The sequence below is a fragment of the Panthera pardus genome, unplaced genomic scaffold, assembly GCF_024362965.1.
Source record: "Panthera pardus isolate Hobbes unplaced genomic scaffold, ASM2436296v1 HiC_scaffold_12, whole genome shotgun sequence".
Lineage (NCBI taxonomy): Eukaryota > Metazoa > Chordata > Mammalia > Carnivora > Felidae > Panthera > Panthera pardus.
Window position 1 is genome coordinate 54,519,861 of NW_026526677.1, and position 12,550 is coordinate 54,532,410.

Consider the following 12,550-nt stretch of genomic DNA (forward strand, 5'->3'; position numbering starts at 1 on the left):
ATGCTCCCCAAAGGAGAGCCTCCAAATGAAACTCTCCAGGGCCTCATCTCTGAAGGACAAGAGGGCCCCAAGTTCCCTATTTTGAGCCAGGTCCTACACTGGGTAGAAACATCCACCAGGAACTTCTGCTCTTCTCTAGGGACAAAGATTCCAACTACCCAGAATCAGTGCAATGATGTGCACCTGAGCCTATGTGAACCAACTATATTCCTTGCCTGAAAGATAAGTCATAACACATCAGGAGAACATTTAGCGCCCTAAAAGCCAGCATTTGAATCTGATCAAGCCCAAGCAGAGTGGATTCTAGTTGCAAGGTCATCCACTTACAGACTGTGTGATTTGAGCAAGCTACTTATTCTCATTAAGACCTAATACTCTTTTTATATGGAGAAGGGGAAATAAAATGGTATCTACTTCATATGTTTCATGTAAAGTAACAGGCAGTGTCCCTGATAGTATATCTTTTACACAATAAGCATTTAATAAATGTAATAACAACTAGAAAATTCTACTAACTTTGTGAATGCTGCCTATTCATTTTATTTCAAACAAATTCCCTCATGATTCTTCACAAAGTCAAAATAAACTCGAGCTCCCAAATGCAGTTTAAGGTCCCAGCATGTAGTTCTCTGCTGCTCTTCTCCATGTAGCATGCAGCTTTCTTACACTTCTCACAAGGGTCTTCCTGATCTCCAGTATCTCCCAAATGTATCATAATTTCAGACTTCTGTAAGCTGCTTTTAACAATTCTTGGTATACGATGTTTTTTAAAATTTTTTTGAGGGGGTGGGGCAGAGAGAGAGGGAGACACAGAATCCAAAACAGGCTCCAGGCTCTGAGTCGTCAGCACACAGATGGGATCATGACCTGAGCCGAAGTTGGATGCTTAACTGACTGAGCCACCTAGGCACCCCATTATACAATATTTGAACACAGGAAGACATATAAGTAGGCTGTGCATTCGGTGGTCAGCACAAATAATAAGACATGGATTAGAATGGAGGCATGTTATGTACTCCTCTCTCTCATTTCCTCATCAGATGTAACTATTACTGTCCCAACTTTAGTGTTTATTGTCATTTAACTTTTTTTTCCCCACTTTCTTACACATGAAAAAGTTCATAAACAAGTGGGAACCACTGGTTGGAATTGACCAAGTCCTTGTTTATGTTCCCTAAATGGCAAATTCTGTTAAAATATTGTTCAACTGGCAAAACAATCTAAAGAAAATCTGACTTATCTCTTTAACTATCTTATGTGAGGGTTGACAGACATAATTTTTAAAGAAAAAGTGACCACAAATGCCAAACTTTTTAGATTCTTTTTTTTTCTTTTATTTGCTCCTGCGGCTTCTTAACAGCCATGAGAGCTCTCTGATCCTTTCAAATGCAACTTTAACATTTAATATGTTATAGAGTTGTTTCAGTTATTCCAAAACAGTGTTAATTAACCAAATTATGTGTTTGTCATCAGAAGAACCACTAATTTTCAAATCTTGTGATGTTTTTCTTTATATTTTTATGTTTTTCTAAATGTGTATTTATTGGAGCACCTGGGTGGCTGAGTTGGTTAAGCATTTGACTCTTGGTTTTGGCTCAAGTTATGATCTCATGGTTTATGAGTTCAAGCCCTTCATCAGGCTCTGCATTGGCAGTGTGGAGCCTGCTCTGGAATTTCTCTTCCTCCCTCTGCTCCTCCCCCCTCAAAATAAATAAATAGACTTAAAAAAATAAAACATTTATTTTTTTATTTTGAGAGAGAGATCACAAGTTGGGGAGGGGCAGAGAGAGAGGGAGATAGAGAATCCCAAGCAGGCTCCACGCTGTCAGCACAGAGCCTGATGTGGGGCTTGATCTCATGAATAATGAGATCATAACCTGAGCCAAACCAAGAGTCGGAGGCATAACCAACTGAGCCACTGAGTGCCCCTTATTTTTATTTTTTAAATAAACCTTTTTTTTTTGAAATTTTAGATCTACAGAAAAATGGAAAGCAGCCTTCACTGTTTTCCCTGTTATTAACAATGTACATTAGTACAGTGCAGTTTTTAAAAGTGAAGTGACAGGTGTATAGAAAACAAACATGACTACAGCATGGGAGTCACAAGTGCTCAGTGTCTTGTGATGGGTATTTTGTAACTTGAGACGTATACAGGGCAGAGGATATAGCCATAAGAGATCCCAACCCATACCAGGATGAAGACGAGGAAGAAAGCAGCTAAAAGACCACAGATGGCATTGATATGAGTGTTGGCACAAGCCAACTTGGACATGCCCATGTGCTCACAGTTTTATGAGCAATAACGTGGGCGTCACAAAAAGGCAGACAGTGAATTAGGTAGACAGTGTGCATATGACTGCACTCAGTGAAATACCCATTCTAATTCCTGACATCCAGACTGTCAGGATGGTGGTACAGTGCAGTGATGCACAGATGGCCACATGGTGGTCAAAGGCCATTGCCAGCAGTACTGCAGACACATTCCTGTGTATGAGAAACATCTGGCCCACACAGGCTCCAAAGCCAATCTCATGAACATTAAACCAGAATGTACCCAGCCAGGAATGTAGAGAGGGCCAGATACATGGCCAGAAAATATATAAGATTCAAGAAGATTCTGTCTATCCATATCATTATCTGAAATGTTACATTGAAAATAAGAGCCAAAATATAAATGCAACAGAAGGGAATGGCTAGGCATGGACAGTCTCAAGCCCTGGGATGCCTAAAAGAACAAAATGCAGAGATGGAGCATGGTTATATTTTTATGGGGCATTCTGGAATTGGCTGAAATAGGAGGAGATATGATTCATTCCTAGAAATAATTTAAAAAAGCATAATGTTTTCAAATGCTTAGTTCATATTTTAGTAGAGTGCAAGAGAAGGCAGTGATACTGTTTTTTGTCTATTAAAGAAAGGAAAATTCCTGACACTGAACACAGTTTGAATCTAAGAAACCAAAGTTTTATGACAACTAATAGCATAGCCAATGCCAAGAAATGATAAAATATCCTCTGAAGTTCTGAACTAAAATAATCTGTATGCTGGTACTTTCTGTTGAGCAAAGATTGGTATCTGGATTCATATAAAATGTAAGGACTTCCCCAAATGAGCATGTTAAGGACAAAGCCAACAAATCATTAAGGCAGAAAAAGACCTATATGGGTCCCCAAGCATAGCCACACTAACATAAAGAAACATCATATGCCAAGTAACTTAAGTATGCTGCATTTGATACTAATGTTCATGTGAATTCCAATTCAAAAATCACCTCAAAAATCAACAGGTATCCTCATGAAATTATCCAACAAACATTCATAGATAAACACCATCAAACAAATCTTAAACTGAAATAGATACAGGAAGGTTTAACTAGTAAAAACCAGTCTCAGAGCCAAAATATTTCTTATGATAGCAATGTACATCCCTTTGTTCCTGGGGCGATGAAAGAGCATAAGGAAACAAGGAGGACTTCAGGTTCTTCCATGTTTCCTATATCTAAGGAGAATATGTAAGAAAGACAGTGCTCAGAGGAGGTGAAAGAAAGATTTGAGGGAGGTACTGATCATGGACATAGCTCTCTCAGGTCAGGGTGAGGTCATACATTCTTTGTCTTTACCCCAAGCACTATCCATAAGACCTTGTCCTTATTTTCTGATAAGGAAATTTTTTTAACACAGAAAATCAGACATAGTGAGAAAAGACAAGAAACCTGGATAGTGAGGAAAAAAACAGACTAAGGACATGGGAACATGGAGATGAATAGAAAGCAGAGAATAAATGAAGCCAAGGGCTGATATTTTTTAAAGCAAAAATTAAGCTTCTGTCAGGACTGACTAAGAAGAAGGAAAAAAAAAGGAAAGGGAAAGGGAGAAAGACAGAAGATGGTTTCTCAATGTCAGGAATGAAGCAGGGTGTATCACTCTAGATACTGCAGACATTGACAGTTCCATAAAAACGAAAATGACCATGTAGATCAAATGGACCGATTCCTCAAGCTCTACAAATTGCCACATCTTATTAATATGAAATAGATCATTTAAATAGCCCTAGAACTATCAAGTCTCATTTTTAACCTGTGCCTCCTCTTAATTAGCCAGAATGAAATCCTGAGCAAAAATGATAGCATCACATATGGTCTGCAGACAAGACTACATATTGCAGTATACTAATGGTATCACTATACTATTAGCAATAGGATCTTTTCTGTGAAACCTCGTTCTGAGTGCTTACTTACTACGGTCACTATGATTCCAATGGTCTTGGTAGTTCTTTAGAGAACAAAGCTTGAGTCAGTAAAATTCCATGGAGTAAAATCCGAGGAAGGAGGAGTGGGAGACAAGGGAAAGATGAAGGGAAGGAAGAAAGTCACTTTGAGGGTTTGTTCTCTAGTGTGTGGTTGTTCAGTGCAACTGATCTTGTAGTGACCTTCATACACCCCTACACTGACTAGTGACATTTTGCTTCTCCAGATATTAATGTTGGTTCAGGACCCATGTCTTATAATCACCCAAGATTCTCGCTATTTCTCTTCCCAGTGCATAGTCTTGATAATAAATGATCACACGTCCCTTTCAGGAAGACTAGTGTATAGTCAGCTGCTCAGCAGGATCCTTCTTCAAGGGAGATAGCCCCCTTCAGTGGGCTCCAGGCTTCAGAGCTGTCTCAAGATTGAAATCAGGAAGAACAGTTTGACAGAAAAAATTCCTGACATCATTCCTACTTGCAGAACTTTTCCTGGTTTCCTAGGTTCTCCTCAGGAATATATTTCTCACAGCCATGATGAGGAAGAGTGTTTTCTAGGCCCTCCAGGATAGACTTAGGGGCTGACTGAGCAGGTATGCATGATAAATAAACTCTAACATTCTGTGTTCCCTGAAGTCTTTGGGAACTTTTTTTTATGGTATTTTTCAGAGAAAGTCTGGCATTTCCATTCATTTTACTGAGGACCATCTTTGAGAACAGGTTTTAGTCAATCCTCTAACTGTTGGAACCACTCCCAAATACATTGAATCCAGAATCTCTATTTAATATTCTCATATTACAATTCAGCCTCATACTGTGTCACATTTCTTCTACTCAGATCTAGTACTCAGAGTTCAGTACCACACATGATCCCCAGGCTTCTATCTGTATAAAGTGGCAAAATCTTGCAATTCTTTTGGTTAGTATATTTTATCCCCTGGAGCCTGCTGACATTTGAGTCCAGTTATAGACCTAGAATTGTACTTTCCCACACAGTAGACACTAGCCATATATGATTATTGCACATCGGACATGTGGCAAATTCAACTGATGGGATGAATTTTAATATTTACTTTAATATAAATATAAAATATTTTTCAATTCAACATAATTTCTTATGTTGCATATTATTTTAGCCATTGATTATTTAGTACAAAAAATAGTACAAAAAGATTAGTACAAAAAAAGATGTGCTTTAAGTGTTAAATACTGGATTAAGAAGACTTACTTTGATAATTTCAATGATATCAAGTATTTAATTGATAGGTATATTGATTTTATGTTTAAATAATTTTTGAATAATATTAGGTTAGATTACATATTCTATTGAATTAATTTTATTTTTTTTTAGCTTTCATAACATAGTTAATAGAAAAATTACATAGGTGACCCACATTTTATTCTTATTAAACACCATTATTCTCAGAAACTGTAAGAAGTGGTGAGAACTTTTCATGGCTGAGATTAGGAATCCATTTCAAGTCAGCTACCTCAGGGGAGGATATTACATTTATTTTGGACAGAGGGAGACTATCTAACTGAGACAAGAGAATAAGAGCTGCTTCTAATGGTAAAAGGGGGGTTGGCAGGATTCAGGATTTACTTCATTGGAGTCTACCCACATAACATCATTCCAAGTTTTGGAGTTCTATTTCTTTCCAATAAACGACCTCGTAGAAGATGATTTTTTTTTTTTTTTTAGCATAGTCAAAAATGATTTATTTCCTTACCTGGACTTCCAGCTGGGTATTAAAGCCCTGAGTTCATTGTTGTCTTTATCCAACTTCTCTGGCTTATTTATCATACAAAAAAATCAAGTCTCTAATGTCCTCATTCTTATTAAAATCTTTGGCAGAAATACTTGGATACTCAAAAAGCTTTGCCTCCTTTAAGCCCTTGGTTACGGAGAATAATAATATACATAACAGTTTCGTCACTGCATTCTACAAATGACCAATGTTTCTTTTGCCAATAGGAGCAGGGGCCTTGCTATCCCTAAGGCTCATTAGATAAGGAACTAATTCCAAATTCCATCCTTAAGAATTTGTTATCCAGGAACCACTTTTGGTATCTATATTTATGTCAACTAAGGTTCAGAACTACTAAGAGTATGAAGAATAAAGAATTTATTATAGGAGTTAGCTGCGGAGGGGAAGAGCCAAAATGACGGAACAGCATGGAAGCTTTTGTGTGTCTCACGTCCATGAAATACAACCAGACCAACACTAAACCATCCGACACACCTAGAAAACTGATTGGAGGATTAACACAACTATATGCACAACCTGAACCACAAAATTCAGCAGGTACACGGCGCAGAGAGCTGAACTTGGGGAGCGAGAAGCTGTGAAAGGTAGGGAACTGCTTTTGCCTGTGGAGAGAGGACAGAGACTAGGGAGGAAGGGAGACTATGGGAAAAGCACCCCTCCCCAAAAGCAGGTGGAGAGAAAGTGGAAAATTCGAAACAGCTGCAGGGACTAAACTAAAAAGGGAGAAAGGAGAGGGTTTAAATTCCATTAAGACTGTAAACAAGGGGAACGCAAAGGCTGCAACTCCGCAGCTCGATACCTGGTGGTGCTCTGGTGGGAAAGACGAATCCCCAGGAACAGAGTGGGGTCTGGGAGGTTCTTGGGCCACATGAAGAAAAGCGGTTCCACTGCTGGAAGGACATTTGAGACTGTTGAAACCACCTGGTGCCAGCAGACCCTGGAAGGCAGCCGCATTCGCTGGTGCTGGGGCAAGGTTGTTAAGGGTGAAGCCTGGTGCCAGATGTGTGTTGTGATTTTCCATAATCCCTGAAACGCTGCAGCTACTCTGTCTCGTGAACTTTTTCTGGGGTGGGCTGGCACCTGGCCACAGTCTCATGGCACCGGCAACAACAGGGTCCAGCGGGCATTCCTGGGTGCACTCAATATTCAGCCATTGCTCATTTGGCCATTGCTCGGTGAGACCCTCCCGCAGAGGGGTGAAAGACATGAATAGACACTTCTTCAAGGAAGACATCCAGATGGCCAACCGACACATGAAAAAATGCTCAACATCACTCATCATCAGGGAAATACAAATCAAAACCACAATGAGATACACCTTATACCTTTCAGAATGGCTAACATTAACAAGTCAGGCAACAACAGATGTTGGCGAGGATGCGGAGAAAGAGGATCTCTTCTGCACTGTTGGTGGCAATGCAAGCTGGTGCAGCCACTCTGGAAAACAGTATGGAGGTTCCTCAAAAAACTAAAAATAGAACTAACCTACGACCTAGCAATTGCACTACTAGGCATTTATCCAAGGGATACAGGTGTGCTGTTTCGAAGGGACACATGCACCCCCATGTTTATAGCAGCACTATCAACAATAGCCAAAGTATGGAAAGAGCCCAATGTCCATCAATGGATGAATGGATAAAGAAAATGTGGTATATATATACATATATATATATATATATATATATGTGTGTGTGTGTGTGTGTGTGTGTATACAAAATGGAGTGTTTCTCGGCTATCAAACGTATGAAATCTTGCCATTTGCAACTACGTGGATGGAACTGGAGGGTATTATGCTAAGTGAAATTAGTCAGTCAGAGAAAGACAAAAATCATATGACTTCACCCATATGAGGACTTTAAGAGACAAAACAGATGAACATAAGGGAAGGGAAACAAAAATAACATAAAAACAGGGAGGGGGACAAAACAGAAGAGACTCATAAATATGGAGAACAAACTGAGGGTTGCTGGAGGGGTTGTGGGGTGGGGATGGGCTAAGTGGGTAAGGGGCATTAAGGAATCTACTCCTGAAATCATTGTTTCACTATATGTTAATTTGGATGTATATTAAAAAAATAAATATAGGAGTTAGATGCAATTGTGGGAGGAGCTAGGGGGAAAAATAGATCCCAAAACAAATTTTCTAGTCAGATTAGGCCTGCATGAATAAGGTGATGTTTACAGAAGACTAGGCACTTTCATGGGCGCCTAGGTGGCTCAGTTGGTTGAGCGTCCGACTTCGGCTCAGGTCATGATCTTGCAGTCTGTGAGTTTGAGCCCCATGTCCGGCTCTGTGCTGACAGCTCAGAGCTGGAGACTGCTTCAGATTCTGCGTCTCCCTCTCTCTCTGCCCCTCCCCTGCTCACACTCTGTCTATCAAAAAATGAATAAACGTTAAAAAAAATGAAAAAAAAAAAAGACTAGGTACTTTCAGCTTCTGGGATGGAATCATAAAGGAGTGAGTGTCGAAATTTATGGTAGATGGTTTGTTATTCCTAGCTACTGCCTCTGTGTGTACAAGTAAAATACCTGGTGGTAGATTTGTGATGGCTGTTGGTCAGCAGGTCAGTAGGCATGGAGAGCTGTGCATGAAGCTGAGGGATATGGGGAGAAATTAGAATCCTCTAGTATCGCTGTGTTTCTATCACTGCCTGAAAACAATATTGAGCTACAGAAAATAATGGCTGCTGTTTCACATTTGCTCCCACGGCTTATGCATTTCTTATGTGACCAACTCTCAACTGGAAACTTACAGGGAAGAGAATTCTGGGAAACAGAATGCTAACTAACAGGGTAGTCACAGAACAGTCACAGATACACATTTTATCATCTGTGCTTATCCAAATGAGGAGCATAATTAAGTCTCAGTTAATATTTCAAGGAATTAATAACACATTGTTTAATTGATTGATAGTAAATGAACCAAGGAATAAGTGAACTCAAAATTCCATCAGGATATTTTTAACTATAGCAAAATGACAGCATTTCATTTTATTGTTCTACAAATTAGCTTAAAGAACAAATGAAGAGTAAGAAAAGTACAGGAGGATAATCAGCTTTAAAAGTCATTAAAATGTAATTCTCTAGTGATGACTGACACTGATTCAAGAACAAACAGCAAACCAACTATATAAATGAAAAGCAAACTCTTGTACAAATTGAAATTTAATATGAAGAAAGAAAAAAATGCAAATCAGTTCTGAAGTGATGAGTTCTTAAGTCAATTATGTTATTAAACAGATTAGAAATAGAAACAGAAAGGTGTTTAATATTCTTACACCTTACATGAAAATAAGTTTCAAGTAGATTAGAATTAAAAGTAACACTTAATAAACACACACACCCCCAGTAACAATATAGATGTTGGGATGTCCATATATAATAAAGCTGTCCAAAAGCCCTAAGTTTCAAAGGGATAAAATGCTGTGTTATAGATAATATTATCAGTACTGATTTCATTTAAAAATTTAATCTGCGATATGAAAATAAGGTATTAATTATAAAGGGTTTATAGAAAGGTGTTAATATGTCAGGTGTAATCAAAAACTCATGCTATGAGATTTTTAAGAAGCTGGGCAGAAAACTTGGGGAGGGCACAAAGAAATTACAGTAAATAACCACAATAAAAATAAAGAAGAACGTGACCTGTTCCATCAGTAACCTACTATCTGACAGTCCTCCTTGTAAGTGTAGAACCACTAGAAAATTTTCAAATATGCACAAAAACAATTCATAAAGATGTCACAACATCGATTTGGAATTAAAAATAAAATATTACATACATTCATATTATGAAAAGATAAAATGCAAATTACAGATTTGACTATATTTAAAAAGGAATATTGTACCCCATATATATAAACACAAACAGATGTCTAAGTTTAATATTAAGTGAAAAAATTGCCTATGAAATGATACAGTATATTACCATTTACATGAAGTAAAAAATTATAATCCCAACCCCCACAGAGAAAACTGAACTTAAAATGATCTATTTAGACTCCAAGAAAGAAGAAAGTCATGTGATGGTCATTCCTGTCTCTGAGGATAAGAAAAAAATGGGAAGTGGTTTGGGGTACGAGTCATAGGTCATTGCAACTTAACTGTCTCATGTGTTTGATTAAGAATAACATTAAAGATAAATAAGTCTCAGTAATAATAGTTTTTAATTTCATGTTGTGGGAACAAAGGTATTAGTTATGTTTCCTTGTCTTACTTTTGTTGAACTGAGGGAAAAATAAAGAACTTAAAAACAGGGGAGAAAAGAGCACTGTTAGCAAATGTAATGATGGGAAGTGTCATTGCTTGGACTGTTCATTCTCACACAAAGTGAAATAATGAAAACAGTTCTTGCTTCCACAATAGGAATTAGTCCTTGAACCTGAAACATTTTGAAGATTATTCAAATCATAGAATCAATAACAGGCCCGATCAAAACCCCTGGAATATCATCTTGTGGCACTAAATGTACACAGAGAAAAATCTCTGGAAAGAACACACATTTTCCTTGCTAGATCAAAATGTTTGGTAAACAAAGGCAAGAGTATCTACTTTTTAGCAAAGACGCGGAGCACTCGCTCTCGTATCTGTTTGGTCCTTACACCGTAAATGATGGGGTTGAGCGAAGGTGGGATAACCAAATAGAGGTTGGCAACAAGAATGTGAATGTAGCGTGGTATGTTGTGTCCAAATCGGTGAGTGAGGAAGGAGAACACTGAGGGGATATAGAAAACGCAGATGACCCCAGTGTGAGAGCCACACGTGCTTAGGGCTTTTAACCGAGCATCCTGTGATGGGAGGCGGAAGACAGCTCGGAGTATGTAAATGTAGGAGATGCCAATAAGGAACAGGTTCAGAAGAAAGAGAGACACCACAAAGAGCCCATAGATGGCATTGATACGGATGTTTCCACAGGACAGTTTTGCAATGCCCATGTGTTCACAGTAGGAATGAGCTGTTACACGAGCCTGACAAAAGGGTAGGCGGTAGATGAGATAGATCATGGGAAGTGTAAACAGAACAGGACGAATCACAATGCACATGCTGATGCCCACCAGCACCCGGGATGTCAAGATGGTCTTATAGTGGAGTGGAGCACAGATCGCCACATAACGGTCAAAGGCCATGGCTACCAGGACCTCGGCCTCCATGCCAGTGAAGGCATGGATCAAAAACATCTGGGCCACACAAGTCCCAAAGTTAATCTCATGAGCATCAAACCAGAAGATACCCAGCATGCGGGGCATAGAGGTTGTGGAAAGGGCCAAATCGATAGTTGAAAGGAGGGCCAGAAAGTAGAACATGGGCTCTCTCCGCAGGGTCTGTTCCATCTTGATGACTAGCAAAATGGTGGCATTGCCCAGCAAAGCCATAAGGTAAACAGAGCAGAAAGGCAGGGAGATCCAGGCATGGGCTCCTTCCAGCCCTGGGATTCCAACGAGGAAGAATGTGTCTGGGTGAAAAATGCTCCTGTTGGGATAAAACATCCTCCCAAGTGACAGAGAAGGAGTTGCCATTCCTGGAAGGAGGGAAAAAGAAGCTTGAATAAGATGTGGTTATGAAAATGATTAGCTTAGTGTTTCAATATGTAATGAAAATGAAAAAGACTGCTATTTGAAAGGGCTTGTTAATATATATCTTTTATTATAAACTGAGCCATACTTATTTGAATGGGCCAGTCTCAAAGAATTTATTACTCATTTTTGTTTAACACATGAGGCTCATCAGCAAGCCTATGGCAAAGTTATAAGACACAGAACTTGATATTAAGTATGGAATAATTTTGCATGCCCTGTACCTTTTGTAAAGCTCTCATCTGAAGAGGGGAACATGAAAAATCAAGGATGCACACATGGAAATGCAGATATAATCCAAAAGGAGATAAGCCAGCTAGAAAGTAGAGTGGCAGGCACATATGTACAAGACACTTCTGTAATTGGGAAGTGCAGAAATTATCTAATGATTCATGTATCACTTCTGGACATAGAGAAAATGCCAAGATCCAGCCAAATATCCTGTCGAAAAGAGAGAAACACAATATCAGAAGTACACATTATCACAATCAAAAGCACAGACACTCTGGGATGCCTTCCCAGGAGCACATACCAGCTGGGTCATATACCTCTACACTTGAAACATCCCAGAAAGAATGATAATGATAAACCTTATGTTTATTTTCATTCATGTCCTTATTTTCCCAAGACCATTCCATTTCATAGCCCACTGCATTTTAGAGTGCTCAGGGAATGGTGGTTTCTAGTGGTATTTGAAAGCTTCTTCATTTATCCTCCACACCGCACCAGTTCCTCTGGGAAAGCCTGCCGATTTCACCACTGCTAAGGAACTAGCGTGTACTGAGTGCACTCCTTTTGCCTAACTGGGGATGTGGGTAAAAGACTGCCTGGAAGGCTTCAGGTGGCATGCACCTGAAGAAGGCATTTTTGAGCAGCACAGAACTGTCTGGAACAACAAAGTCTGGTTGGAGAGGCAACTGCCTTCTGTGATTGTGTAAAGGACACAGGGAAGGGTGCTTTTGCA

The 12,550-nt window shown here is 39.1% G+C and overlaps 1 protein-coding gene and 1 pseudogene across 1 annotated transcript; both read right to left on the reverse strand.

Moving 5' to 3' along the window:
• Nucleotides 1-2,030: 2,030 nt before the first annotated feature.
• LOC109267018 (olfactory receptor 52J3-like) lies at nt 2,031-2,552 on the reverse strand (annotated as a pseudogene).
• An 8,008-nt stretch (nt 2,553-10,560) lies between these two features.
• On the reverse strand, nt 10,561-11,529 carry LOC109267070 (olfactory receptor 52J3-like). Its single transcript, XM_019449575.2, has one exon. It carries the CDS (start codon nt 11,527-11,529, stop codon nt 10,561-10,563), a length of 969 nt encoding a protein of 322 aa, XP_019305120.2.
• Nucleotides 11,530-12,550: the final 1,021 nt, after the last annotated feature.